General features: G+C 38.2%; 2 protein-coding genes across 4 annotated transcripts in view; one reads left to right on the forward strand and one right to left on the reverse strand.

Annotated features, from left to right (window-relative positions):
• The window catches only part of TRPC5 (transient receptor potential cation channel subfamily C member 5), a 303,299-nt gene that overhangs the window by 167,431 nt on the left and 108,729 nt on the right, over positions 1 to 27,139 (forward strand). The window lies entirely within an intron of this gene.
• TRPC5OS (TRPC5 opposite strand) overlaps positions 1,641 to 27,139 on the reverse strand; it is a 109,346-nt gene continuing 83,847 nt past the window's right edge. The window contains exons 5-7 of one of the 2 annotated variants that reach the window (XM_074391489.1): positions 11,613 to 11,753; positions 11,205 to 11,302; positions 1,641 to 5,696 (exon numbers count right to left, since the gene is read on the reverse strand). In XM_074391489.1, coding sequence (XP_074247590.1) covers positions 5,052 to 5,387 — 336 coding nt within the window. In that variant the 5' untranslated portion in view covers positions 5,388 to 5,696; positions 11,205 to 11,302; positions 11,613 to 11,753 and the 3' untranslated portion in view covers positions 1,641 to 5,051. Of the gene's footprint in view, positions 5,697 to 11,204; positions 11,303 to 11,612; positions 12,184 to 27,139 lie in introns of those variants that run through there. The other variant, XM_074391490.1, reaches the window with a different exon arrangement.

A 27,139-nucleotide genomic window follows, 5' to 3' on the forward strand; every position in this document is an offset into this window, starting at 1 on the left:
TTGGTTGGTTGGTTGGTTGGTTTGTGAGCTTTCTGAGGGTTAAATAGGCAGAAGAAAACCAGTTTTAAATATGGGCTAGAGGGAGTAGGATCTCTGAAAAAAGAAGTATTCCCAAGAGAAATCACTAGGTACATCTAGTCTATTAAGATAAGCCTGTCAGTACAAAAACACAATAGTCAGCTTTGATGTTAAAAAAAATTATAAACATTAAGTTGGATCATGGTGGCTTAATAACGTTCAGAGTTACATAATCCCCTCAGGAACAAAATCTTAGCCTTAAATGGAATATAATTCATTATTTCCTGATGGGCTTTTTCATATTGTTTTTTCCTCATTATTATTCCTATTAGAACTCAAGTAACTCCTCAAAATAATTCAATTTGGTTATTAAAAAAAAAAAAAAAAAAAAAAAAAAAAAAAAAAAAACACCTCCAAAGAATCAAACAAAACTTGAATCCAAACTCTAACTTTGGCATGAAATAGAATAAGAAAGCTCTAATCTCTTAGAAAACAGGTGTAAAACTATTGGCTAATCATTACATGTCAAATAGACTTTCAGATATTCTCATACAGACTTTTTTTTTTTTGCAGTTGGGTGAATTTTCTTTTCAATTTTATTTTTAAATTCTGGAGTACATGCCATGGTAGTTTGCTGCACTGATAAACCCATCACCTAGGTATTAAGTCCAGCATCTATTAGCTAGGAATACATTCCTGATGCTCTCTCTCCCCACCCCTGTCTCGACAGACTCCAGTGTGTGTTGCTTCCCTCCCTGTGTCCATGTATTCTCATTGTTCAGCTCCCACTTACAAGTGAGAACATGTGGCTTTTGGTTTTCTGTTCATGCATTAGTTTGCTGAGGATAATAGCTTCCAGCTTCATCCATGTCTCTACAAAGGACATGATCTCATTCTTTTTTATGGCTGCATAGTATACCATGGTGTACATGTACCACATTTTCTTTATCCAGTCTATCATTGATGGGCATTTGGGTTAATTCCCATGTCTTTGCTGTTGTGAATAGTGCTGCAATGGACATAAGCATGCACATTTTTTAGATATTCCTGAAAAGTCCTGATTTCATATATTCCGTCTCAATGTCAGATATGTCATTCCAAAGGCTTTGAAAACTATTATTACATTTGTTCCTTATTATCACTGAAGGTAAGCAGAAAATTTCTTAATAACCCTCATTTGCAAACGAGAAAGGACTATGTTCAGAAATTTGTTTAGATCATGTGACAAAGCCAGAAGTAGAACTTCAGATTCCTGGTATACATTCTCTCCGAGTATGCTCTGCTACCTTCTGTTGAGTGAAATAATTCACAACCAAGTAATTTAAAATAACCACACGTTTTTTGATTTGTGAATTAAAGTTTATTAGGTAAAGTCTCTTAAAAGAAAACAATAAAATGGTTTAGATCAATAGCAAATAAGGATTATAAACAATCACAAGATAATAACTAGCAGTAATCATCACATATAAGAATTTACATAGGCACAACTCCCCACATATTTTAGCCCAAGCAAATAGGAATGAATACTTGAACTACCTAATCCACTACCATCTACCAGCCTATCTTCCTTGATTTTCACACCTTTAAGCTTGTCTCAGAATGATAACGGAATGATAAAGGACTTCTTTTTTTTTTTTTTTTTTTTTTTTTTTTTTTTTTTTTTTTTTTTGAGACGGATCCTTGCTCTGTCACTCAGGCTGGAGTACAGTGGCGCAATCTCAGCCCACTGTAGCCTCTGTCCGCCAGGTTCCAGTGACTCTCCTGCCTCAGTCTCCTGGGTAGCTGGGATTACAGGTGTCTGCCACCACGCCCAGCTAATTTTGGTATTTTTAGTAGAAACAGAGTTTCACCATGTTGGCCAGGGTGGTCTCAAACTCCTGATCTCAGGTAACCTGTCTGCCTTGGCCTCCCAAAGTGCTGGGATTACAGGCATAGGCCACCATGCCCGGCCTCTTTTTCCTTCCATGCTACATAATAATTGACTTTCGCATTGATTTTAAGAAGACACAGAAAAGGGCTAATTCGCATAAAGGACCAGCCACTCTCTCCATTCTCCTGGAGGAGATTCAGGATTTCATTCAGAGGTATCCAGTCAGTGGACTAAACTAGTTAATAATTCTCCATCTAATTGAGCTTTCAGATACATGACTTATGGCAATCGCCTATCAGCTAGCTAGCTATAGCAACATCTTAGGGTTGGCTAATTTGCGTAAGACTAAAACAGGGCTTTGTTCATAAACCTGTTTAAAAACTAACTCCATATCATGGCTTTCCACCATAAACAGTTGCATAACTGTTGACAATTTATTAATTTGCTTCTCTCTCCTGAAAACACCTTCCCCACTAGTTCTTGTTCCAAAGTATTTTCTTATTTCCTAAACATTTCTTTTCACTATTAACTCTAATTCTGTTCCCTAGAACAAACATACTTAATACAAGAATCTATTTTTTGGAGTGGGGGTTATATCTTAACAATCCTTAAGCATATCCAATTACAGAATCAAAGCAAACACTGGAATATATCTTATCTAGTTCCTGAGGTGCCATTACAGTACAAACTTTCCAGGTAACCCAGGCAAACAAGGGGTCAGCCAGCTCCACATATAATGAGGTTGTAGCACCTCCCTGCTTTGATGCCTAAAGACTATATTAAACATTACTCGTCTTGCAGGCTGGTTCAAATCTTTGTCCGGTTTCAATATCTAGAGTAGTCTCATGGATTTCTCTTGCATCGTTTCATGACCTCCTTGAGTTAGTATGGTTGCTTGTGTTCTCTTATAATACACTAACAGTTTTAACAAGCTCACATTAATCTGTTATGGGATTGTTATAAAGTCCATATTCTAAAATTCCACTTGGAGGAATAGTTACCCTTTGGGATCTATATCATGTTTAAGAGCACCAGATCTGTCCTGCTACAGTTAAATTGCTCACCAAATAAAATTTGTAGCAGACTGGTGGCTTCTCCTTGGATATGTTCTCAGATCTTGTCCAGGTATTTATGCTTTGAGTTTTATTTTAACACAAAATTATAGCCCAGTTTCCTAAAGTCCAAATTCCCTGTGGGGAATGTGTATCTTCCCTGGCTGTTTTTGAAGCTATAATTAAAGCAACAATTTCTTTAACGTTTAACTTTTATCCAGTTCCCCTATTTTTATTATTATTTACTAAATGTCTAAATTTTCTTGTTAAACTGTTATCACTAAGCTTCCTAGTAAGGCTGTTCCTAATGGAAAGGAGTGATAAACTGTTTCACCTTGCTTTCCCACTACTCTATTTAGGTTAATTTGGCATAGTCCCTTTGTACTGCATCAATTATTTGCCATTTTGTACATAACTGCTTATCTAGAGTCTTCTGTACTGGGAAAACAAGATAGTAAGGTTCAGTTTGTCCAGTTATTGTGGCAGTAAAATCCCTAAATCTGCTATCCCATGTGGATTTTAATTATCCACAGTTGTTCTGTGATGTAATTTTTATTTTTCCTATTTGTGTTTTCATTTGCTCCTCTAAGTCTCCTGAATCCTCATCTACTTTTATCAATCCTTTCACATAGCAGTCTATTTTTGAAAGTTCTCATATTAATATGTTGAATAGTTCCACAAATTCTGATTTTCAAAGGTTAGCTCTGAAGTCATCTGTGTTAAATGTCATTTTAATTATTTTGACTATAATATGCTTTAGGCCTTTATATGAATTGGTATAATCTGATTTCCACCAGTGTGGATTTCCTTCTACAAGTCATTTCTTTGCAGTTTGCATGTAATACGTTGTCTAGTGGTATACCTTTATATCTTTATGTAGTTGTTGCCTATGGCATGAGATGCAATGGTCATTCTCGAAGGAGGGCCATAGTGTCCATGGGCTTGTCTGAAAGGTAGCTATTTTTACAAATAGAAATGAAGGTACAGTATGGCATGCAATTGGTATGGTCAGTAAATTTCCTGCATATTTATTTGGTCCCTCTGTGTTTTGCTGTGGGGGTCCTTCAACTATTGCATTTTTCCCCTTCTGGCATATGCAAAATTATTGTGGCTAAATACCAACCCATATTTTATTTAAATTCATTATTGCTTCTATCTCTGAACAGTAAATATTTCTAGGTTGAGGTTGCAGCAGATTCATTGTAATAAGCCTATTAACTATTCTTTTTAAATTAAGCTATATTCAAGAAGATATATTGTATCCACATCCACTATGGACCATATCTAGGCCAATATGGTGAGTGTTTGTCTTTCCATTGGTGAATAGTCCTTGTAGGGCTTTGCTTAGCCCTTCCATTACGTCTCTCTTTGGTTATTTGCTATAGTGTGCCATTTTCATTTGAAGAATAGTAGTGTAAAGTAGCTGCAATGTGGTCAGAATTTGCAAGAAAAGTCTTGCATTGGAAATCTTGGTTTCACTTTTTTCAGTTTTCTCCTTGGCAACAGTCATTCAAAAACCTTTCTGCAGTTTTGTTATACTGTAGATAGTACTCTTTTAAAATTACCTCCCTTAGTCTGCTATAGCATTTTTTGATGAACACATTCTCTCTTATAGGATAAGTAAGGAATTATATCCTTTCAAATAAAAGTATCTCAACACTGTCCTGTTAATGTGAATGTATTCATTTACTTTACAGTAAATGCTACCCTGGGGGCTAGTTCCCATTTGATTTCCATTCATTGTAGACCAGAGAAATTGGTCCTAAGATGTGACAGAGTTCATCTGTTCTCCACTCCATAGTTAGATAAGGAATTTCTTTTATTTACTATTGTTTGCTCCTGTCATCAGAAATTCGAGCATTAGAGTAAGTACAGGTAAAGGGAGACTTACATGGCAAAAGCTAGAATTTTTAAAATAACAACAAAGAGGAAAATAGACCAGCCTTTGCTGGAAGTAAATCAAATCTTACTTGTTATATGGGTTATTAGTGATGAAAATGTGCAGAATTATGAGAAAATACATATTGTTAATATACAGAAAATAAGAATATAGAATATATTGAAACAGAGGAATGATCAGTTTTCACATGCCGGTGGGGGAAAATTGGATCTTAGTCACTTATTAAGTCATCATTTATACCAGAGACTGCATCTTCATATAAGCTATCTATTTCTAACATAGCCTGATCTACATCAAACATTAGGCATTCATCCTCTGTTGGTGTAAGTATTGAGTCTAAGTCTGAGAGATTAGGGAGATCTGGTGCTGAAGCCTCCTCAGGAGGAGGTGCATCTGCTTCTATCTCTTCTGCGCTACCATTTTCTTCTACATAAGGAACTTCTTGTTGTTGTATAATGAATTGTAAAAGCTCATTAGCTATTCTTATTAACTGGGCTACACAAGCAATAAGTCCATCCATGAGTATGGGAACTGATGTGGAATCCATGCCTCAGTGTTCTTATCAATAGATAAAATATCACTAAAAGCTCTAGCAAATAGACACTTGGTGACAATGGATAGTACAGGGGCTAACAATGGTTCTGTGGTTGGTTTAGACCAGAAATTAGGGTGTGTATATAATTATGATGGTGATCAAGTACAGAACGAGAACAGTGGAACAATATAACTTTTTGATGATGTCGGTAAACTGTGCGCAGAATTAATATATGGTACTCTTGTTTGTACTAATGGTGAACTGCTATTATAATAACCATCAGGCAGACTGTCACAGCCAAGAGAAAACAGGAAAGCAGACCTAATAATAAAAAGATAAATATAAAGATTAGTATCCTTGAGTCTTCATCCATCTTACAGGCTATGGCCACAGGTTACTCCTATCAAGAATTGCTGCTAAGGTTGAAAGGATATGCCTAACTATAGCTGGCTTTGTGAGGATCTACTACTCTTTCCTTTGAATACCTCATGGTCTTCATCACTTGTTAAGAGATTCGGGAGAAAAGTGAGCATAGGTAGTTTGTCTGTCTCTCTTGAACATCTCTTTTGAGGAAGGATACACTCACTTAGGGCCTGTCAATTAACTCTGTCTTAATTAGCAAATTTGCTTTGTTGCCATTTATAGCTGGTATTACTGAATTCTTTCTGTGCTTTTAGAAATCCATTCATTAAAGTTTCCAGTTGTCCCACAGCCTGGGGAGTATATGGTAAATAAAAGTCTCACATTCTCTGTATTTTGCTAAATTTTGGACAATTTCAGTTATTAAACTAGTTCCTTGATAATTTCCTATTACTGACCCTCTTCCATATCCAGCAACTAGTTTCTCCAACTTTATCTAAAGCCGTGGTTGTACTGTTTTCATCTACATATCTGGTGGCCTCTGCAAACCCACTTTCTGAGTAAGTATATATTTGTTTACGTCTATATTATATTTTTGAAAATCTAGATATTGGCTCAATATAATCTACTTGCCATGTTCCCCTGGTTTATCACTCCCCACCACACTTAAAATGAATCCACTGAGGATGCAAGAAATTTTTAGCATTTTGTCATATCTCATATTTCTTACTTGTTTATTTGATTCATGGTTTTTTAACTCTTTGGTCTCTGCTGACCTGGTATATACATGCCCATATGCCCTGAGATTTCACAAGCCCATTCTACAACCTTAAATTGAACTAACAAGGGTGCCAAGTAGAGTCCCCGAAGCTTCAGGGTCTACATTAGTTTTGCGGGCCTAGATTATCTCCCCTCTCATTCCAAATTATTCTTCTTTTCCAATCTGATGAGCTGACATGTGTTTTACAAGCATTTCTAAACTCCTTTAACCAGTTTAGTTTCATATCTCCCTTTACCAGATTGTTTTTCCTGCAATAGTCCAGGTCTACATGGCTGATAAACATAGCTATATACCTTTGGCCATTTTTTTTCCCCTTGGATATATCTATATGTTAAATGTATGGCTATTAATTCTGTAAATTGGGCTGATTTTCTTTCTCCAGCCCCAGTCAGGCTTTTCCTAGTTGAAAGTCTTAGGAAGCAGTCATCTCTATCACTCCTTTAGAATTCTACCAAGTCTATTATTACCCAGTTTTCAGCAATTCTGACCAGAGTGGGGTCCAGCAAGCCACAGGCTTTACTTTTAGTTGACTGTAATCCTTGGATATTTATTGGAGTACAGAAAATCATCAGCCAGATGGCCTGTGATTTGCACATAGAGCTTGCTGGTCTCCACAAGGCCTTTTTTGACCCACTTAGTTGTATACTATGTCCACTTAGCATAAATCCTGTCAGATCACTATATTTTTTTTTTTTTGTCCAAAATCCTACAAGTAGACATAGGGTTTTCCCTGATGATAAGGGTCACAACGATAATGACCAGAAAGCATGATTTTGTTGAAGGCAACTTTCCATATGAAATATAGAAGAATGGGTACTAGAGGCAGAACAGTTTGTTTTATTAATTCAAAAGATCTGTTTGTTTGATTTAAGGGAAACACGTCTCATGGAAAGAAATATGGAGAGAAATCAAGGAAAGGAATTTGACATTTATGTAGAATATGCATCAGCTCATCAAAAGGAAAACACGGAAGTAACATGTGTGTTAAATATTGTTAGGGAGCACCATCACATTTTTCAAAGGTAGCAATAACCTACTACTATATAGTATCCACAGCCCAAAGGCACAAGAATATTGCAGGAACACACTCACACAAAATCTATTTAACTTCTGACTTCCCATTCACCCAGTTTTTTTTTTTTTTTTTTTTTCTTCTCAGCTTCTCTATCTTCTTCTGGGACTCTTTTATTCCTCCTCTTTGTCAATATGCTTCCATTTATTCACCTATGTGGTTCATTCTATTTCACACCCTCTCTATCTCCATCTTTTCTTACTCTTTGCCATAATCTTTACTTGTATCTCTCTCCTAAAACTGGGAAAAGTTTGGAATAAATCAAATTTTTATTGTATTTATTGAGTTGTACATTACATAACCTAAATACAAAAAACAAAGAGGCAAAACATTCCATATTTTGTTCTTTTATAAGACAAATGTAGTTACTTATTACTTTATGTGGCCCTTGATTTATTTGCAGGGTGGGGGACTCAGCCACTTTTGATGGGAAAAATAATTACTGACCTTGCCTTAACTTTGTTGACCCATTTATTAGCTGATCTACCATTTTTATTCTCAAACGAACTCAGAACCTAGCAACTAGGGGGTGAAGACAGGGTAAGGAGAAACTTGAAGAACTGCTAAGTATTCCAATAATAAGAAAGAGTAAGAGTGTAGCATCAGCTTATGACAGTTGCAGTAATTTCCAAAGCAACTGACTCTGGACACCTTAGCCTAAAGGGGCACTTGGAATAGTTTATGCCTAGCCCCAACTCACCTTAAGGGACTTTTTTATTAGTTATATCCTCTGCCTGGGATCCTTTTCTCCTTGCTAGGGGAGGAGGGGATAATGACTTTGTGTCATTCTGATATCTAATATAACCTCCTCAGATTTCTTACCCCTCAACCTGAGTAAAGCCCCAATCATTCCTTTCCCATGATGTACAAATTTCATTTTTGCATGATGGTACCTAGCTATAACTAGCTCATATTTCCTTGTTTAATTATTTGTTCTTCTGTCTCTCACCTTACCCCCATGTACATATAGACTAAAATGTAACTGTCATGAGACTAAGAAATTTGCCTGTTTTGTTTTCTGCTATATCCCCAAGGAACAGAAGAGTGCTTACCAGAATAGTATGTAATCAGTAAATGTCCTTGAATAAAGGAAATAATGGAAGAAGAGAGGGAGCAACAACTTTCAGCTCATTCATTCAGTAAATATTATCAAGCTTCAACCATGCATGTGGAAAACAGAGGGTATAAAGATGGACCAACTCATCAAAACATACAGTTAATAAAATGAACAGGCAACTCAGACTGAGAGAAAATATTCACAAAACATGTATCTGACAATGAACTTTCAACCAGAATATATAAAGTATATTGCTTTATAACACTATATACTTTATATATAAAGTATATTGCTTTCTAACACTATTTTATATATAAATATATAAAGTATATTATATAAAATATTATATTTTATACATTTATATATTATAATATTTTACATATAACATTATATGCTTTATATATTCTGGTTAAAAGTTCATTGTCAGCCGGGCGTGGTGGCTCAAGCCTGTAATCTCAGCACTTTGGGAGGCCAAGGCAGGTGGATCACAAGGTCAAGAGATCGAGACCATCCTGGTCAACATGGTGAAACCCCGTCTCTACTAAAAATACAAAAAATTAGCTGGGCATCGTGGCGCATGCCTGTAATCCCAGCTACTCAGGAGGCTGAGGCAGGAGAATTGCCTGAACCCAGGAGGCAGAGGTTGCAGTGAGCCGAGATCATGCCATTGCATTCCAGCCTGGGTAACAAGAGTGAAACTCCGTCTCAAAAAAAAAAAAAAAAAAAAAATGTTCATTGTCAGATATGTGTGTGTGTGTGTGTGTGTGTGTGTGTGTGTGTGTGTCTATATATATGTGTGTGTGTATAAGAACCCCTACAACTCAATAATAAAAAGACAAACAATCCAACTTAAAAGTGGTCAAAAGATCTGAAGAGACAATTCAAGTAAAGAGCTAATAAGCACATGAAATCATCCTTAACATCATTAGTAATTGGGGAACTACAAATCGACATCACACTAAGATCCCACAATACACTCAGTAGATTAGCTAAAATTAAAGACAGACAACACCAAATATTGACAAAGATGTAGAGGATCCAAAATTCTTACACACATTTATAGTACTGGTAGGAGTATAAAATAGTATTATGTTTTTGTAAAAACATCTATCAGTTTCCTATAAAACTAAGCATTCACCTTTCTATATCCCAGAAATTCCACGCCTAGGTATTTACCCAAGAGAAATGAAAGTTCACAAAGTGACATTTACAAGGATGGCAATAGAAGCTGTATGCATAATCACCAAAAAGTAGAAATAGCTCAGGTATCTAACAAGAAGAGAATGAATAAGCAAACTATGGTATATTCACACAATGTGATACTAATCAGCAATAAAAAGAAAGGCACTACTGACAGGGACAACGACATGGATGAATAATCAACATTATACTTAATGAAAGAAGCCAGATACAAAAGATTACATGCTGTATGATTCTATTCATACGAAATTTTAGAAAGTGCAAAATAATCTACGTAGAAAAAAATTCAGGATAGCAGTTGTATTTACGGAAGTAGGAACTGAGTGGGAAGGGGCATAAAAGAACTTTCTAGAGTGATGGTAATTATTGTGTTTAGATAAGGTTGTCAGTTACATAGGAGTATGCATGTGTCAAAACTCATTGAATGGTACTCTAAAGATTTGTACATTTCACTATATGAAAATTTTACTGCCCTCAAAAAAGTAACCAAGCACAATCCCCAGCCTCTGAAAGCATATGCCAGATTTGATGATGTGCCCATAAAATTGTTTCCAATAAATTGTCACATTAATGGGAGACCTATTATGTATCAAGGCCTGTAAATCCCACTTTTCTTATATTACAGATTGAGTATCCCTTATCCAAAATGGTTGGGATCAGAAGTGTTTCAGATTTCAGATTTTGGAGTATTTGCATATACATAATGAGATATCTTAGGAATGAGACCCAAGTCTAAACATGAATTTCATTTATGCTTCATAAACACCTCATACACAGAGCCTGAAGGCAATTTTATAGAATATGTTTAATAATCTTGTACTCTAAACAAAATTTGTGTACACCAAACCATCTGAAAGCAAAGGTAACATGTTGGTGCTCAAAACTTGGATTTTGAAGCATTTAGTATTTCAAATGTTCAGATTAGAGATATCCAACCTATAGTACATTTAATCCTCACAATAAAATCATCTTATGAAGTTACAGGAGGAAAAACAGAGGATCAGAGATTCAGTAATTTGCCCATGATCACATAAGTAAAGACGCAGAACTGAAAGTCAGCCCAGGTCTGACTTCTAAAGTCCTAGGCTAGAGGGTACAAATTTAGGTGACTACAGGAGCAAATTTGCCTTAGTCAAGGCCAGAGCTGACATCTCATTCTCCTAAGCAGGAGTAGAACTGAGAATGTTAATGCCATTTACTATCCCTAGAAACTGCCTGAATTCCAAGTTGAAAGTGACTTAAGCAGATCCGTCTCCTAAGAAGTCCCCATTATCTGTGACTGGGAGGTTCAGGGATATGTCCATTTTCTATCCTTCCACTGACCTACTGATTTGGCCCAAATGTTCATAAACTACTTACCTGTGATAGAGCTGAGAGGGATGGGGGTATCAAGGCTCCACCTAGTAAACAATTTGCAGACTTCTCTTCCAAACAGGATGTGGATGTTCCTGCAACAACTGAAAAACACCACCACCCCCCAAAAAAGATAAGTTGCAAACTTGATAGCTTTAAGGATAAGCAAGGACAAGATGAACTAACATTTCAGAGAGTAAAGGACCCTTCCTAAGTGTCCTGATAATCAGGTGCTTTTTTCATTTCCTGTGGAATTTGCTAGTTCTGGGCACTGTCGAATTTGAAGTTTGGCTGTAAGGCAGAAGGACTCTACTAAGGAAAGGAGAAATCAGTACAATGTTTGGCAGTTGAGAAACACGAAAATTATGCACTGGAAACTTGCAAAGTCCAAAATGCCGGGATAGTTTTTCTTACCTGAAGTTACCTGAGTTCTGGGCTGTTGCCTGGGCAGGAAAGGCACAGGAAAATCTCCTGCAGTCTCCTCGTACTTCAGAATCTCCCTCTAGAGGGGAACTGCCCCAAACAGGCCACCGATATCCACCTTTAAAAGGTTACCTAGATTTTGAAGTTAGAGGGACAAAGGGAAAAGTAATGAGTCAAAAAGATCAAAACCACTCCCAAAGGGCAATTTGGACAAAATGATTATAAAATGCATAAGGGTACATAAGGGCTAGTAATAGTGAAAAATTTTCAGGAAGAACAAATTGAAGGACATATGCTACCAAATATTAAGGCTAGTTATACAGCTACAGAAATTAAGACAGCGTGGTACTGGCTCAAGGACAGACAAATAAGTCAATAGAACCATGACTCTTACCTCATACCAGATACCAAAACAATACTAATAATGATTTGAGATGAATCATAGGCCTAAACATGCAAGTTAAAACAGTAAAGCTTCTAGATCAAACCACAGGAGAAAATCTCCATGATCTTAGGTAGGCAAATATTTCCTACAGTACAAAAAACATTATGAAAGAAAATATTAATTAATTATACCTTAAGAGGATGAAAAGACAACCACAGACTGGGATGAAATATTCACGATATATATTGAACAAAGGACTTATATCCACTACATTCACACATTTTTTAAACTCATACAAATCAATAAGAAAAATATAAACTAATTTTTAAAAGTATAAAAGAATTGAACTGGCACTTCATAGAAGAGAATATCCAAACGGCTTACAAGCATATAAATAGGTGTTCATCACTATTACTCATCAGGGAAGTGCAAACTAAAACCACAATCAGATATACAAAACCCGCCAGAAGAGCTAAAGTGGAAAAGACTGACAATATCATGCACTGAAAACATGGAGCAGCTGGAACTCTCATAGATTGCTGGTGAAATTGTTAACTGGTACAACTACCTTGGAAAACTATTTGGCAGTATCTACTAAAACCAATCATACCTCTATCACATGACCCTGGAAAGCCACTCCTAAATATATAACCAGAGAGTACAAATATCCACCAAGATACCAGTACAAGAATGTTGAAATAAACCAGATGCATAAAATTAGCTATCATATCACTCCATTTACATTTAATCCAAGAACAGGAACACAAACCTACGGAAAAGAAGAGAACAAAGTGGTTACCTCTGAGTAGTAGGTTATTGACAGGAAAGGGATATGAAGACACCTTCTGGGGTGCTGGGAATGTTCTATATCTTGATATAATCACATATGTCAATAAACAAAAGCATTGATATGCACTCTTAAAATTTGTGCGGTTTGCATGCCATACCTCAAAAATGGTTTTATTTTTAAATTTTAAGTCTCCTTCCTATAAAACTAATGAGGACAGCAAGACAATGATAAGAGTCTTACCAGGATTCAGCAAGCCAGTCATCAAAGTTAATGAAAGTGGAATGAATTATGAATGTGCAGGGGAGAGTTCCTTTGGCCTGTGTGGGTCTCTACTTCATGGCAGTGCTAAGGCAAGAGACCCTGATGGCTAGACAGTTTTTAATTGATACAAGATGAGATAACCTACATATTACAAGTAGCTCATAAAGACAGCTGAAGCAGAGGCCATGCTATCCATCTAATAAGATTAATTTTTATTAATCTCTCTCTCTTATGACATTTTTGTCTGCACAACTAATCAAAAGTCACCATTTTTCTTTTAGCTGAAAATCCTACCTGGCAATTTTGCAATGCTCCTAGCTGGAAAACTCGCAGTAAGTGTCTAACAGTAAGATGGAAAAGGAGCAAAGAAATCCAAATCCTCTGGGTCTATGTTTATACTTGATAAGCTTCTCTGTATTAGGCAAGGTAAATGCGTTCATATCCAAGGGGAACAGAGGCAGTTATGTGGGAAAGATTAGAATGCACCTTTGATGAGGATGGGTGCCAGATTCCTATTTATAAACAGGAAAATTTTTTTCCCATAGTGCTCCCTTCTCTAGTGCTGCAGTACCATTTGGATACATGCATTCAATATAGCTTGTTAAAAAATAAAAACAACAAAGCTAAACAAACAACCAAAAAATTCCAGACATACATAACTTCTCACTGCCCTCTTCACCTCTTGAGAAAACATCAAAAGAACTTTATCCCCAAAGGGAAATTTTTCACAATTTTGACATAATAGAAGCATCTCTAGGGGAGTACAATGAACAAAAAACAGTATTTACACTTTAAACTCTTTTTGAAAAAGCTACAAACTTTTGCCTTTAAAAAATAACTGTGTGCAATACAGCATTTGCCTGTTATAGGATCTGACATTTAAAATCCCCATGAAGCATCTATAATTTATCAAGAAAGAAAGGAAAGATTTATGCAGCTGAGGAGCTAAACATGGCCCCTTCTTGAAAATATATGAAAAATTCAAAACTGAAACTAAAAAAAGGGGGAGTAGGAAATGTCCTTATGGTCAATTTAATCCAAATTCTACTGAATTTCTTTCCTTCTCCAAATTTGTTCATTGCTGCAGAGAAAAATTGCAGCCTGGCTTATCCTTCAGAAAAACAACTTAGTAGAGAAAAACAACCACTTTTGAAAATACGTCTTGGTTATTTTCCTAGACAGATACACAGTTTCCTCAAAACACTGTTCAAAGATGAGGATAGCCACTCAATTTTAACGTGGTAGGACCCTACACAGGCTTGACCCTGAGGCTTGGCTGCTATGAGAGGCTCCCAGACCCCTAGAAAGTCTGGAAAAAGTTTCAATACTTCTAGAAAGATTTTTTTTTTTTTTTTTTTGGTCTTAAAATATTAGAGTGCAGATGACAGGGTCTAAAATAACAGAACTTGGGGGTAACAGGAAAAAGGGTTCTATTTCCAAGTCTTTCTTCAGTTTTCTGAGACGGAAAAAAGAAAGTTGTGGTTGTTTGTTTGCATATGTTTTTGCGGAGAGATATAAAATAATACGAGTGGTTATTAGGATAGTATCTGGTGTCCAAAAAAAAAAAAAAAACCCTATATTTGAATTTCAACTTCATCACTTACTAACTAGAAGGTTGCTAAACTACTCTCTGTGTCAGTTTCCTTGTCTATTAGGTGAAGATAATGACAATTGTGAGAATTATATTAATTAGTTAATACGATCAGTTTAAAGTGGTGCCTGGTATATAATTAGCACCTAATAAATGCTAGCTGATATAATTGCACTGGAGAAATTCCAGGATCTAGGAGATAGTATGTGGTATATCATGACTAGTGAATAGTTATCTACAGAAGGCAGGATAAGAGATGGCTGCAGGCATTACAAAAACTGGAAGGACATGCCAGAAATACAATTCATCTCATAGAACCAATATTAGATGATGGCTTTGAGCTTATATAAAAATGCAAGGGAAAAGGACTGTCTTGAAGCTATAGTTCACAAATGTCCCTTTCAGGAGACCTAAGAACAATCAAAGATTGTAGGAAATCCTTGAGGATTAGCAAATCCTCCTAGTCTAACTTTCTCTGAACCACTTGCTTATTGTGGCTTTGAGCTCTGATGGGGCTGTAGGTCACATGCACCACTCCTGGCCTGGCGAAAGCTAACTACATTGTAGGCTACACATTGACTGTGCCTCCAACACACTGTCAGTTGCACAGAGAATGCCCTCCACCTGGTATTGTGGCAATGATTCTTTCAAAGCATTAACTCCTTGGAAACACCCACTTGGAAAGTAATTGGCAAGGTCATTGAGACAAGATAATGAAGGCTCATTATCCTATGTTTAGCATGACTTCACCCAAACCAACGCAAAGTTTAAGTATTCCTATGTGAACCATTTGGGTAAGAAGGGGAGCATTATGCAACTATATTTGTGTACTTTTTACTTCATACCATCCTAGCCTGGATTTAGTCCCTAGCTTCAGGAATACATCTCAGAAATTTGACAAGAGCAAGAATAAGTACCAGTTGTGGCCTCTTCTGTTTCTGTGGCAAATGCCAGCTTGCCAAGAAAGACCAGGTTAGTTTATTTCACCACATGAAAAGATGATCACAGATTGCTTCCTTCTGCCTGTAAATGTGCTTAATGCCTGTCCACCAAAGGAAAGGTCCTTCTGTTTTTAACAATTTCAAAATAACATTTCATAGCGTCCCTTGGTAATTCATTCCAATATTTTATAGTTTTCTTCTTCTGGTAATTATATCCTCAAATATGTTCACATACATTAACTTATAATAATCCTATGTGTTATACCTATTTTACAATTGAAGAAATGAAGAACCAAAGAGGGTAACTGACTTTCCAAGATAAAAAAAAAAAAAAAAAAAAAAAAAAAAAAAAAAGATGCTAGTGAGGTTGCAGAGAAAAAGGAATGCTTATACAGTGTCAGTGTGAGTGTAAATCAGTTCAGCCATTGTGGAAGACAGTGTGGCAATTCCTCAAAGACCTAAAGACAGAAATATCATTTGACCCAGCAATCCCATTACTGGGTATATACCCAAAGGAATATAAACCCTTCTATCATAAAGACACATGCACATATTGTGTTCATTGCAGCACTATTCACAATAGCAAAGACATGGAATCAACCTAAATGCCCATCAATGGTAGACTGCATAAAGAAAATGTGGTACATATACACCATGGAATACTATGCAGCCACAAAAAAACAACAAGATTACGCCCTTTGCAGGGACATGGATAGAACTGGAGGTCATTATCCTTAACAAACTAACACAGGAACAGAAAACCAAATACCGCATGTTCTCACTTATAAGTGGGAACTAAATGTTGAGAACATATGGACACATAAAGGGGAACAACACACACTGGGGCCTATCAGAGGGTGGAGAGTGGGAGGAGGGAAAAGGTCAGGAAAAATAACTAATGGATTCTAGACTCTGTCATTCCTCAACTTCACCAAGCACATTTCCTCTTTAGATTCTTTATACTGGCTATTCTGCCTGGAATGGTCTTAATTCAAATATCAAAAGAGTTAAATCCCTCACTTTCTTCAGTCTCTTTGCTTCTATCTTGCCTTCTCAATGAATACTTCACTTACCACCTTTGTAAAATTGAAGCTCCCCCTCCCAACTTGGCAGTCCTGAGTCTTCTTTATTCTGCTCTGTGTTTTAATTTCTCTTAGAAACATATCACTTTCTACATATATGATATAGTTTACTTATGTATTATAATGATCATTTATTTTCTGGTCTTCCTCTCTAGAATGTAAGCTCCATTAAGGCGGGGATCTCTGTTTTGTCTAAGTGCAAGAACAGTGTCTAGCACATAGAAGATATTCAGTAAATATTTGTTGACTAATAATTTGTAAGGACTAATAATTCCCTACATTTTCGTAGTGTTTTATATTTCTTCTAGTGCTTGCACATGCTATCCCATTTAATCATGTTAATTACTATATGAAGTGGGCATGGCAGCACAGAATTTATCTCCATTTTACATTTAGGAAAATAGAAATCCAGAGAGGTAAAATGATCTACCCAAGATAGATTCTACATAGCTGGAATATGGTAAAATCAGGAACCTAGTTTTGCACCCTCTTTCTGTAGCTTCCAATGTTATACTGCAAAGCCACTAGTCGTTGAGGAAAGACCTTCCAGATCCTTTGTTAGAAAGGGAACGTGCCCTGCTTGTGCCACTAACCCAGTGCCTTGAAGCTTAATGTGTTTCACCAGCAAATGCAAAGTCAATTAAAGACCTGAGCTTATGTGGGGAATCGGCTTGTGAATATGAGAGAAAATGATTCCCAAATGGGATTCTCTCCAAGAAAGAAAGAAAGAAAGCAACATTTCAATATCCCAGCTATTCAGTGGAATAAATTGTCTGTTTCTTCCTATCTCTGCCTTCCTCTTGCATTACACACTAAACCAAACAGATCTTCAAAGCAATGTAATAAGATAAAGGAAGTGAGAGTCCAAAAAACCATCTGCAACCTTATGTACCTCCCAATGGCCTCTTCCACTGTGCCACCATCTAAGCCACTAACTGCCCATGTTGGAAGCTTTCCCTCATTGCCACTGCCACACAAAGAGAGTGGAGAGTGTCCCTTTAAATGTACCACCAAACAGGAAGCTGGTATTTACTTGGCAGGGGAAGAACAAGATACTTTCATGCTTGGCATGCTGCTACCATTGGCATCTAACCCAGAAGCTGCTGCATTCTGCAGGGGTGGCAACTATTTTGTCCTCAGGATAATATAGTGGAAGATGCAGCTATATTTACATACAGGCTTTTTAATAGAGATGCCTATCACCCCTGGTAAGCTCACAGGAGGTGACAGAAATGGCACAGCCAGAAAAAGGCAAGCCAAGTCCACAGTACCTTCAGGCAACTGAATCCACATTACCAGAGAGGGAGGCCTTGATCTCTTTCTCTGGCCCCCAGAATGTCATTAGACCAGGGGTACATTCAGAAATGCTCTTAAGTATTACTGAGTAGGCCAGGTTTGTCTTCAGTGCCCTTGTCAGAACTCTCTTTTCCAAGATCACAGCAAATCAAGCGGTGGAGACTTGACTCTACTAAGTCAACTCTGCTGCCAGGCTCAACAAATATCTCATAGTGAAACAGCATGCATCAATTCAATAAATAAACCTCAGGCTGAAAAAAGAAGTGTCAATGCAAGCACAATCTACCAAACGCTTAACAGACTTTAGATAACACATGGATGCAAATATCACTGAAACATGAAGAAATGCACAACTTTGGCCACACAGGCATGAACTGAAATATTTAACACTGAGGAAGTAATAAGGATGGAAGAAAAAACATTACTTTTAAGGGCAATATCAACTTTGGAGGCAGAGAAACTGGGTTTCAAGTCTAAAGGTTTCCTTGCCTTAGGAGATCACTTAAGCTCACTATGACTCACTTTCCTGATCAGAAATAAGGATGATGACAATACCTTGAGCAAGTATTAATTCTGTGATGTAGATAATGTTTAATTATGTGGAGATGCCCTGTTGCTTTAGTTTTTTAAAAAGTGTGGCTTTTGAGTTTAAACATAGATTTAAACTGCACTTCTGATACTAATTGTATGGCACTATTCTCTCTAAACCTGAGTTTATTCATCTATCTTTTAAGGAGGATGATGACACCTATCTCAAGTGGATGTTATAATAATCAAACAGCCGGGCGCGGTGGCTCAAGCCTGTAATCCCAGCACTTTGGGAGGCCGAGGCGGGTGGATCACGAGGTCAAGAGATCGAGACCATCCCGGTCAACATGGCGAAACCCCCGTCTCTACTAAAAACACAAAAAATTAGCTGGGCATGGTGGCGCGTGCCTGTAATCCCAGCTACTCAGGAGGCTGAGGCAGGAGAATTGCCTGAACCCAGGAGGCGGAGGTTGTGGTGAGCCGAGATCGTGCCATTGCACTCCAGCCTGGGTAACAAGAGCGAAACTCCGTCCCAAAAAAAAAAAAAAAAAAAAAAAAATCAAACAAGATAATGTTGTGAATGTGTTTTATAAGCCATGAACTCCAAGATAAAGAAAAGTGGGGTTTGAGTTTTTGTTGTTGTTGTTGTTGTTTTGTTTTTTAAAAGCCTTTGATTAGAGTGGCCAACCAATCTGATTTTCCAGGCATAGGGGGTTTTACAGGACACAGAATTTTCAATGCTAAATATGGAAAATCTCAGGCAAACCAGGATGAGTTGGGCACTCTAGTCTTTATTAACCTTTTACTAGGCCAGTATTGTCACTAGACCTTAACTGAGATGACTAGGCCTTAACTAGATTTAGTCCCTCGCTCTGCTTTAATTAGACTCTGACTGGAACTTAACTAAGCTTAGCCCTTTCTAGACCTAACTGGGCTAAATATGCCTTAAATAGGCCCAGGCCCTTGCTATGCATTAAATTAGACTGAATAGGCCTTCTCTAGACTTAGGTCCTGGCAATGCCTTATCTAGACTGATTAGATATTAACTAGGTATAGCCCCTGGCTAAGCTAACTGGGCTGTGACTAGGACTTAACTAGGCATAAGCCTGGCTATACCTTTACTGAGTTGACTAGGCTTTAACTAGGCTTAAGCCTTCCTTTTGCCTTAACTAGACTCTGACTAGGCTTTAACAAGGCCTAAGGCCTGCATGGGCCTTAACTAGATTCTGACTAAGCTTCAACTAGGCTTTGGCCCTGGATAGGCCTTAACTGGGTTGGCTAGAGCTTAACTAGGATGACTAGGCCCTAGGTAGGCTCAAATTCTGGCTAGACCTTAACTAAAGTCTGACCACACCTTTTCTAGGCTTAGACCTTAACTAGGCCTTAACCAGGTCCAGGCTATACCTTAACTAAACTCTATGTCTCCTCTAGACTTACACCCTAGATAGGCCTTAACCATGCTTAGACTAGGACTCAAGTAGGCTTATCCTCTGGATAGGCTATAACTGGGCTACTTAAGCCTTAACTAATATTGGCCCTCACTAGGCTTTAACTGGGTTGACACAGTCTTAATTGTGTTAACTAGCTCTTAACTAGTCTCATGCCTTTGCTACTTTAACTAGACTCTGACTAGGCCTTATCTAAACTTAGGTCATGACTAGACCTTACCCAGGCTTAGTCCTTGACTAGACCTCAACTGACTTCTGACTAAACCTTTACTGGACTTCGGCCCTCATAAGGCCTTAATTGGCTGGCTAGGTTTAACCTGGGCTCAGGCCATTGCTACACTTTAACTACATTTTAATGAGGCCTTAACCAAGATAGCTAGCCTTTAATTAGGTTTGGGCCCTGGGTATACCTTTAAAAACTCTGATTAGGCCTTAATAAGCTAAGGCCTGGCATTACCTTAACTAGTTTGTGATTAAATACTTAAGTAAATTTAGGCCTTAACTGGGCTCTGACTAGGCCCCTAACTAGCTCTGACTAAATATAAACTAGGCTTAGGATATGAATAGTCCTTAACAATACGCTGATAATACCTTAATCAAGTCAGTTAGCTTTTAATTAGGCTTATGCTGTAGCTATACCTTAATAAATCTCTAGCCAGGCCTTAAATATACTTAAGCCCTGGCTATACCTTAACTAGTTTCTGCTTAATACTTAACTAGACTTAGGCCTTATCTAGGCTCTGACTTCACCTTAATTAGGCTTAAGCCCTGACTAGGCCTAACTGGGCTCTAACAAACTCTAAACTAGTGTTAGGTAATGGCTGGGCCATAACTGGGCTTTGACTCATGCTTAACTAGGCTGAAGCCCCACCTATACCTCGATTAGGCTTCATTACATCTTAACTAGGCTTAGGCCTTGGCCAAGGCTTAATAAGTTCTGACTAGGACTAAACTATGTTTTTGACCTTGCTAGGATTTAAGTAGACTAGGACTACAACTTTACTAGACATAGGCCCTGGCTAAGGCTTAACCTGGCTCTGACTAGATCTAAATTAGGCTTAGGCCCTGGCTAGGGCTGAACTGGCTTCTGAATAGACCTAACCAAAGTTTAGGCATTGGTTATGCTTTAAGAATACATTGATGAGGTCTTAAGCAAGCTAGCTAGCTTTTAACTAGGCTTAGTCCTTGGCTATACTTTATCAAAATTCTGACAGGCTCTTAACTATGTTTAGGCACTGGCTAGGCTTTAACAAAATTAACTAGACCTGAAGTAGGCTTAGGCTCTCTAGGCCTTAACTAGGCTAAGGCTTTGACTCAGTCTTAAGTAAGTTCTGACTAGGACTAAACTACGCTTATGATCTTGCTAGGACTTAACTAGACTAGGACTAGAACTTAACTAAATTTAGACTCTGGCTAGGGCTTAACTGGACTGACTAAGCATTAACTAGGCATTGTCCCTGAATAGGTCCCAGTTGGGCTGACTAGAACTTAACTAGGCTCTGACTAGACCTAAATCAGGCTTAGGCCTTGCCTAAGGCTGAACCAGGTTCTAACTAGACCAAAACTAGACTTGGGAACCAACTATGCTTTACCAGTATCCTAATGAAATATTAACCAAGCTAGCTAGTTTTAATCATGCGATCTAGACTGGCAAGTAGGCTTATGCTCTGACTAGGTCTTAATTGGGCTGACTAGGACTTAATTAGACTTAGGCTCTGTCTCCACCTAACTGATTTCTAAGTAGGCCTTAAGTGGGCTTAGCTCTTGGTGAGCTTGTAACCAGGCTGCCTAGGCATTAATTGGGCTGAGCAAGCCTTAATTAGGCTTTGGTCTTACCCAAGTCCATGGCTTAACAGTGCTTAAGCCTCAAGTAGGCCTTATCTAAGCTGAGGTGCTGGCTAGGCCTTAACCAAACCTTGGCCCTGGCCTTATCTTGATTAAGCTCTAGTCAGGCCTTGGCTAAATTGCAGCTACTCTTTCGTAAGGATCACCTCAGTGATAATATATCACCTTTAGCTCTCAGCTCCTCAGTTTGTATCTGCCATCACCTCAGTTATCCCACAATTTCAGGCTACTACACTCTGGGGCATAAAGAAGTCAGAGACACGACCCCTACCTTACCACACATCAAGAGAAAACAGACTGCTTGTAGGCTCTTTGCAGCCAGATGTATTTATAGGATAAAACAGGAAACAACCCCTGAATTGATACCCCCAAGAAACTGGGGGACACTCTTTCATGTAACACTCCCCCGACCCCCGGAATTATATTTTTATTTCAGCCAATCAAAATGGTCTGTGCAACTTCTTCCAGGACACCAACATTTTGTAACAAGTTTGTAAGAAATTAAAAACATAGCATTCCTAAGTATGGTACAGGATGTGACCCTAGCTTTTGCCCATAATGTGTAATTGGCAGTTTAGAGAGAGCTCTTCTTACCTACCTTACCACACTTCAAGAGGAAACAGACTGCTTGTAGGCTCTTTGCAGCCAGATGTATTTATAGGATAAAACAGGAAGCACCCCCTGAATTGACACCCCCTAGAAACCAGGGGACACTATTGTATGTAACACTCCAATCAGAAGTATATTTCCACCTCAGCCATTTAAAACGGTCTGTATAACTGCTTCCAGGACACTGACATTTTGTGACAAGTTAATAACAAACTTATGTAACAAGTTTGTAATAAACCTAGAACATAGCATTCCTAAGTACAGTACAGTAGGTGACTCTATGGCTTTTGCTCACAATGTGCAACTGGCAGTTTAGAAGAGACACCTTCTTACCTACCTTACCAAACTGCGACAGGAAACAGACTGCTTGTAGGCTCTTTGCAGCCAGATGTATTTAGAGGATAAAACAGGAAGCGCCCCCAGAATTGACACCCCCTAGAAACCAGGGGACACTATTGCATGTAACACTCCAATCAGAAGTATATTTCTACCTCAGCCATTCAAAATGGTCTGTACAGCTGTTTCTACGACACTGAGGTTTTGTAACAAATTTGTAGCAAACTTAGAACATAGCTTTCCTAAGTAGAGTATAGCACGAGGATACCCTATGGCTTTTGCACATAATGTGCAATTGGCAGTTTACCTACCTTACTGCACTGCAGCAGTAAACAGACTGCTTGTAGGCTCTTTGCAGCCAGATATATTTATAGTATAAAACAGGAAGCAAACCCTGAATTGACACCCCCGAGAAATCAGGGAATACTTTTGTATGTAACACTCCACCTGGAAATTTTTTATTTCCAGCAATCAAAATAGTCTGTGCAGCTTCTTCTATGACACCGACATTTTGTAACAAGTTTGTAACAAACTTAAAACATAGCATTCCTGAGTACAGTAAAGGAGGCGAATCTACAGGATTTACCATAATGTGCAATTGGCAGTTTAGAGGAGAGATCGCCAATGCACTAGAATTGCAGTAAAGGGAGTATAAGCTTCACCAAGCTGAACTTTGAGCATTTATAGACCCTATGAACTCTCCAAAGTTAGTTATCAGTCCCACTGTGAAGAAGTAGCCAGTCTGATATATACTGAATTAGCCTGCTATAGGATACTGAAATACTTGGTTAATGACCGAAGAACAGGATGATAAATCCAGACCAGGGTATAGGCCATCATTCCTGTCAATTAGCTTCATAGATTCCTACCGAAAAGACTGGTTATTGGTTTCTAACCTTGGCTATTTTATTTACTTTGGGAGCATGTATTTGTATATACATTCACCTTCTAGTAAAATGCATTTGATTTATTCCACATTGGGAATTCACTTTGGACCAACTAATCATTTTTGTCATCTGTATCAAGTTCTAAATTAAACTTATAAAGGCCTGTATAGTCCTATTAACCTTTTCAAGTACACAGTGACTTAGATATCAGTCCTGCATGGACTAACTGAAATCTGTAGGTACTATTCAGAGTAAAGCAGGTAAGCAGCTCTGTTCACAGGATAGTACCCAGACAGGGCCTGTGGCTGTGTGATATAACCAGTCTTTACATTAAACTGTATATAGTAGTATGTCAAAAGAACGGATCTGGGCACCAGAACTGGAGAGTTTTTACAATCATTCCTTCATCCCACAAATATTTATTAATGACCTACTGTGTGCCAGATAATATCCTGAGACTAGGAATATGATGGCAAGCATATATAGCCACAACCCTTGACCTCATGGAGTTTTCATTCTACAACCAAAATCAGGAGAGGATCTGCACAACCATGAGTTGAAGCCTACATTAAAACATTTTGTATGCTACAGGGCAAGGTCAGATATGACAGGCAAAGCCTACAATAACAGAATAGCTGTAGGAAAATAGCCATGTGGTTTTAAAAAAGCACCAACAAATGAGTATAATCTTCATTCTAAAAATATGAAAACAGAGATGTTTCCCAACATCACCACCACCACTACCACATCATTCTGGTCAAGTCACTTACATTTTTTGGTCTTCAGTTCTTCCTTCTATAAAATGGAGTCACTTATCCATTTGGAAAAAAAAAAAAATGAAGAGAAACTGGACTAGATAAGTAAATCCTAAATCACACTAGCGCAACGGATAAGAGCCACGGGCTTTAGAGTTGAATAGATGGGCTTGAATCTCAGCTCTTGTCATCTTCTGGCTATATGCCGCTGGCATGATTTAACCTGACTGAGCCTGATATTTCTTTCTTTGTTAAAAGAGGATAGATACTAATAATACCTATCTAGGGCTGTCATGGGACCAATGCCTGAGAAAACATGGAAAATGCTTGCTGCAATAAATTGCCATGTTCCACTAAAAACAAAAACAAAAACAAAAAAACAAGATGAATGAGCTATGTCTTGCACAACCCGCTTCATTTAATTTGCATGCATCACTATTTAGTGAGTACTTGATAAAGATGTGCCGACTGGTTTACTGGACTTCACCATAGGGCAGTAAGAAGATTCACAGGGCAATAGGAGGGACCAAAACCTGTAAAAGGTGATAGAACAGGGCAAGAGGTGAGGGATTTTCCTTATTTTCATTCCTAGTCCAGCTTAACCCACATCCATTCATTCCCTGTGACCATAACAAATAAACACCTTTCTGGGACCACAGGCCCCATTGGGATGATACATAAAGTCTCAGGAAGATATTTCAAGTTCAATCTGAAGAATGAGAGTCAAGGTCTCCTGAGTTCTCTTCTCTGAATGAGCACTGAAACCTTCTCCACCTTTCTTTTACAACTCTCCCTCTTTTTCTGATGTCTCCAATCCCTGGCCAATCTCTGAGGGGGCTACCAGCAGAGTTACAATCTCATATTTGAAAGATGCTCTGAAAAGAAAAAGTATTAACTATTAGTTGCACTGTGTGAACAAATCCATAAATACTTCTTTTATTTTGCAGAAACATTACACACCACTGCTGTAACTAGATTTCTTTCTAGCTTTACTTTGATATTCCGGATGATAAGGGAAGTATGTTGGCATTATTTCATTACTTGGTGTTTAAGTGCAAGTACTGAGCCATTCACTCACTCCAGGGAGAAGGAGAGAAAGGAATGAGTTTAAGGTCTCAAAACTGAAAATAAATAGCCAAGAAGGTTCTACATCTCTTCCTGTAGGCTATGAACTGGGTAATAGTGTTTCTTACTCAAGGAAGGCTTTGGATTGCCCCTGCTGAAGGACAAAGGGATAAACAGACTAGGCCCAGATCACTTAAAGCAGTGTTTCTCAGGGCTGATTTCGCACCCCTTCGCCTGCCCAGCAGGAGCATTTGGCAATCTCTGGAGAGACTTTTGGTTGTCACAACTGAGGGGAGGTGCCATTGTCAATTAGTGGGTAGAGGCGATCCAAGATGGCTGATCACTAGCAGCTCGGGATTGTAGCTCCCAGTGGAAGCGCAAAGAACGAGAGGACGCCACACCTTCACATGAATTCTTGTTGCTCATGCACCAGGAGATTCCCAGCGGAGGAGCCCCATGGGTCCCCAGCGCGACTCTTGTGACAGGCGAGGCGGTTTTGCCGGCGCCTTGGAGCGTCGGTTCTTGGTGCAGAGTCAGAAAAGCACCATCAATCTTAACGCCGCTGATTTAGTCGGCACAGTGGGTTGCTCAGATTTCGGCGCTGAGAATCAATAAGTTGGACGTCCACTCAGAAACCCAATTACAAAGACGGTAAGTATAAAGACCACAGATGGATAAATCTACAACGAACCGAAGAAAACAGCCAAAAAAGGCTGAGAAAACCCAAGATCAGAATGCCTCTCCCTCAGCAGGGGATCACAGTTCCTCATCAGCAACGGAACAAGGCTTGATGGAAAACCAGTGTGTTCCAATTACAGAAGCAGGCTTCAAAATGTGGATAATGAGAAACTTCTGTGAATTAAAACAACTTGTTTTAAACCAATCCAAAGAAACTAAGAACTTTGAAAAAAGATTTGACGAAATGTTAACAAGAATACACAATTTAGAGAGGAATATAAGTGAATGGATGGAGCTAAAAAAACACAATACTAGAACTTCATGAAGTATGCACAAGTTTTAACAGCCGAATTTATCAAGCAGAAGAAAGGATATCAGACAGAGGTCGAAGACCAACTCAATGAAATAAAACAAGAAGACAAGATTAGAGAAAAAAGGATAAAAAGGAACGAGCAAAGTCTCCAAGAAATATGGGACTATGTGAAAAGACCTAATCTACGCTTGATAGGTGTACCTGAAAGTGAGGAAGAGAATGAATCCAAGCTGGAAAATATGCTTCAGGACATTATTCAGGAAAATTTTTCCAACCTAGTAAGGCAGGATAATATTCAACTCCAGGTAATATAGAGAACACCACAGAGATATTCCTCAAAAAGAGCAACTCCAAGGCACATAATCGTCAGATTCACGAGGGTTGAAATGAAGGAGAAAATACTAAGGGCAGCCAGAGAGAAAGGTCAGGTTACCCACAAAGGGAAGCCTATCAGACTTACAGCAGATCTCTCAGCAGAAACCCTACAAGCCAGAAGAGAGTGGGGACCAATATTCAACATTCTTAAAGAAAAGAACTTTCAACCCAGAATTTCACATCCAGCCAAACTAAGCTTCACAAGTGAAGGAAAAACAAAGTTTTTTGTCAATAAGCAAGCACTCAGAGATTTCATCACCACCAGGCCTGCTTTACAAGAGCTTCTGAAAGAACCACTACACATAGAAAGGAACAAACAGTATCAGCCTTTCT

This window comes from Saimiri boliviensis, chromosome X (genome assembly GCF_048565385.1).
Source record: "Saimiri boliviensis isolate mSaiBol1 chromosome X, mSaiBol1.pri, whole genome shotgun sequence".
NCBI lineage: Eukaryota > Metazoa > Chordata > Mammalia > Primates > Cebidae > Saimiri > Saimiri boliviensis.